The sequence below is a fragment of the Nicotiana attenuata genome, unplaced genomic scaffold (genome assembly GCF_001879085.1).
Source record: "Nicotiana attenuata strain UT unplaced genomic scaffold, NIATTr2, whole genome shotgun sequence".
Classification (NCBI taxonomy): Eukaryota; Viridiplantae; Streptophyta; class Magnoliopsida; order Solanales; family Solanaceae; genus Nicotiana; species Nicotiana attenuata.
The window spans coordinates 18,591-22,618 of NW_017676331.1; the positions used below are offsets into that span (position 1 = coordinate 18,591).

The 4,028-nt window shown below is 31.0% G+C and overlaps 1 protein-coding gene across 1 annotated transcript; it reads left to right on the forward strand.

The window, feature by feature from the left end:
• The first annotated feature begins 1,482 nt into the window (after positions 1 to 1,482).
• Positions 1,483 to 2,397, forward strand: LOC109220937. Its single transcript, XM_019385403.1, has one exon. The coding sequence runs from the start codon at positions 1,578 to 1,580 to the stop codon at positions 2,073 to 2,075; it is 498 nt and encodes a 165-aa protein (XP_019240948.1). The 5' UTR covers positions 1,483 to 1,577; the 3' UTR covers positions 2,076 to 2,397.
• The last annotated feature ends 1,631 nt before the right edge of the window (positions 2,398 to 4,028 follow it).

Consider the following 4,028-nt stretch of genomic DNA (forward strand, 5'->3'; position numbering starts at 1 on the left):
AACTAAAACAACAACAACAACCCAGTAAAATCCGATTTATTTTTATAAAATAAAAAACCTACCCGAATTATCAGTATGATTATAAATTTATATAGAAACCTACAATATTATTTAAAAAACCTAAAAATCAATTTGGTAACAATAAAATTCGATGGATTTGGCGATTTTTAAATATCCATTGACACGTTAGAACCTTTTAAATCGATGTACTTGTCTCTTTGATGTACCTTGTGTCGCGTACGTGCCGTAGGAATCTTTTAATCAAAGCTGATTTATAAAATACCTAAATATATTTTTAAATAGATATATAATAGGCGAAAAAGACAAATTTGTTTCAACAATTTGTCGATTTTTTTAATGCTAAAAAGGAAGCAGACAACAACTATAGCCACTAGGCAATACTCGTGAGGTTATTGCTCACAAAAGCCAACTCTTTTAACTTTTTCTATCACTCTTTGCTTTTGTTAGGCATCCTTTTACAAACACCCAACTCTCTCCATACCCTTTCATTGTCATCGTAATTACCTGCAAAGAATGTTTACGGCAAAATACATTAATTTATCATAGTTAAATCAAATATTAGAAAATAGTATAAAAATATACAATCACAATAAATTCAGTAATTTTCTATAGCAGGGGTCTGCGGAGGGTAATATATCAGTCTTACCCCTATCTCTAAAAGGACAGAGAGGCTATTTCGGATAGACCTTCCGCTAGAGAACGACTGAAAAAGAAAAGGTAATTGCAATAAGTAGGAATAATAACATAGTATAAAAAATATTATGAGCGATAATTCTTCTCATATTAATATTTTTATGAAAAATACATTTCAAAATATTAGTCAAAGTTTACGTAATTTAAATTTGAAAAGCGAAAATATTCACATAAATATTTATGTGTATTACATGTATTTATTAATTTAGAAAAATATTAGTATGAGGTGCCGGTAAATTTGTAGAGGTTTCACTTTTAGGTTTTGCTTTCCTTTCACTATTAGGTGCGGGTTTGACAGAAACCAATCATACTTACTTAAAAATTGTATGAGTATTAAATTTATATAAATATTTAATTATAAATTTAATAACTTATACGAACTATGAGTTTCATGACAATTTCAAAATTATAAATTTTAAAACTTGAATTCCTTCCGCTTATAGTATGTCTTACATGATGTAATTTCAATTGTGTTGGGTGTAGTGCGGGACGCCAAAAAAATGTATTAAAAAAAAGTTTAATAGTATATTGCATTAGTCTACCGCTGGCCCCCACTTTTCTTGGTACTGACAATATTTTATTTTTCTCAAAAATAAAAATAAAGTATTTCTATCTGTGAGAAATCAGAAATCTGAATATCTATATCATCTGTACCTTTGAATAATTAAAGCAAAGTAAAATATTATTAAAATATTATCACTTTTCTCTCATTTCACCCATTTTGACCGCCACTCCACGTATTCCTTCCCTCTATATAATCCCTTCCATACCCCCTTCTCTCTCCTCATCCCTTCACCTTTCTCTCTCTTAATTTCTCCATTTTCATTGCTTTTTCAAAGTCTCAGTTTTACATTTTTTTTAAAATGGCTGAGTCGACTCAACCAATTAAACGTTCAAGAGAAGAAGAATCCCAAGAAACACAAGAAAATTTCTGTGAAGATAATAATACAAAGCGCCATAAATCATCATATAATGATATCCTCTCCATTCTTGAAGAGGAAGAATACGGGTTTGAATCCGACCCGGTTTCTGGGTCCGACATATTCACCACCCTTCAACAAGAACTTCTGCCAAGTGACGGGTTTGAGTCCGACCCGGTTTCTGTCGGGTCGGATAGTTCTCATAAAGAAGATGAAGTAGAAGATGATAGAAGTAGTGTTATTAGACACCTTCTAGAAGCTTCTGATGATGAGCTAGGTATTCCCAGTGGAGATGGAACCAACGGTGGAGATTTTACGTTTGCTGAAGAAAATGAAACCAACGGCGGTGATTTTCCGTTTGCTTTAGCTGATGGTTTATGGGAGTTTGAAGATGAAGCTGCTAACTATTATTCTTTGTTACAGTCCGAACTTTTCATGTAGGTTTTTTTTTAGGGTTAGGTTAGTATTCGAGGAGGGGTAATATATGGAGGAAAAGAAAAAAGTTTGGGGTGTAAAGTGGAAAAAGAAGAAAGATGAGGGTGAAAAAGAAAAGTTGGAAGAGGTTTTTAGTTTTTCTAATTTTACCCCACTCCGCTCATCTTTGTATATTCCTGAAATACCCCTACTCGGGTTAGAATATTACTTAGCAAAATGTAGAAGGTAAAAAAGTGATTCGTTATATGGAAAGGTCTCTTTCCATTTATGCCCTTGACATTTTTGAAACCATCATTTCCAGCAATTTTAATTTACAATATTTCTCCCATCTTATTTTATGTGAGTGTATCGAGTTGGAAAAGATAGAAACACTTTTTTTTTTTTTTTTGTAATTAAAGGCTTATATTAATCACCAGTGAAAACTACAAATCGTAGCAAAACCCAGCTAGTTGTCCTAACTTAATACTAGAAAACTTAATAAGCTGTTTGGCCAAACTGATTTTTGAAATGTAATTTTTCAAAAACGCTTTTCATTAAAAAATTTTTAGTTAAAAATAGTTCGCAATTGATTAATTAATTTGAATAGTACTACTGAGTAGTAATTACCATTTCATCAAGTTTTTAAGAAGTATTTAAGTATATTTTTTTCGAAAGTACTTATGCGAAGCACTATGTTTTTTTCTGCTTTTCAGAAATTATTATTGATTCCGAAAAAGTTTGATTTTTATAATAAAGTGTCGTTATATAAAGATATTGTTATAGAAATGTCTGAGTATACAAGCTATATCAAACATCTTTAACTTTAGGAGAAAAATACTTTTGACAAAAGGAAGGTTTGCTAAACAGGCTATTAAAGAAATAAAAACATTTGTGATATAGTAGAGTAGTATTTTTAAATTTTTTGATCTTAGATATTTTCTTTTTATCGTAATTAACAGCTCATCAAAAATAAAATGATTCAAAATAATATTTAAATATTGAAAGAATTTTTTTATAAACAAACTAAAAATGATGTCATATAAATGTTGTAAACGAGATTTAGATCATCATATAAATGTAAATTTTGCCATAAAGTGCCACTTATCGGGTTAGAATATTAGTAGAAGGTAAAAAAAAAAATGATTCGTTATCTGAATGGCTCTTTCCATTTCTGCCCTTGGCTTTTATTTGGAACCTTTTATTTCTAAGTTTTTTGATAGGTCAAAAAAATTCGAAGCACTTTTAATTTAAATTACTTCTTTCATTTAATTGTATATGAAAAGGCGGAGTTTAAAAAAAATAAAAAGACTTGATCTAATTTAAGTATTTTTAGATTTTCTAGTTTTAGATATATTATTACATTTCTATGAATGTAACATCTCCTTTTAGTTGCAAGAAGTGCCTGTGATGACCCGATAGGTCATCTAGAATTTTAGAACCTAGTTCTGTGTTTCGAAGCCTCAAATATCTCTTTTTAGCCTTCCTCAATTTGCGTGCGCAGTCTAGGTGTTTTCCCGGAAAGCTTTTATGTTAAAAATTGATAAAATATGAAATTTTGCCTTAAAAATCCATTTGAATTGACTTCGGTCAACGTTTTGAGCAAACGGGTTCGGATCCGTATTTTGACGGTCCCAATGGGTCCGTATCGTGATTTTGGACTTGGGCGTATTCCCGGAATCGAATTCGGAGGTCCATAGCTCGAGTTATCGTATTTTGGTGAAAAATTGAGGTTTAAAGGCTTAATGAATCTAAAAGTTTGACCAATATTTGACTTATTGATATCGGGTTCGTATTTTGGTCCCGGAATCCGGTATAGGTCCATTACTATATTTATCACTTGTCTGTCAAATTTGGTGAGAAACGGAGTTGGTTTGACGTGATTCGGACGTCCGGTAGTTAAAATAGAAGTTCATGAGTTTTCTTGAAACTTTCATTTGATTTGGTGTCCAATTCGTAGTTCTAGGTGTTATTTTGGCGATT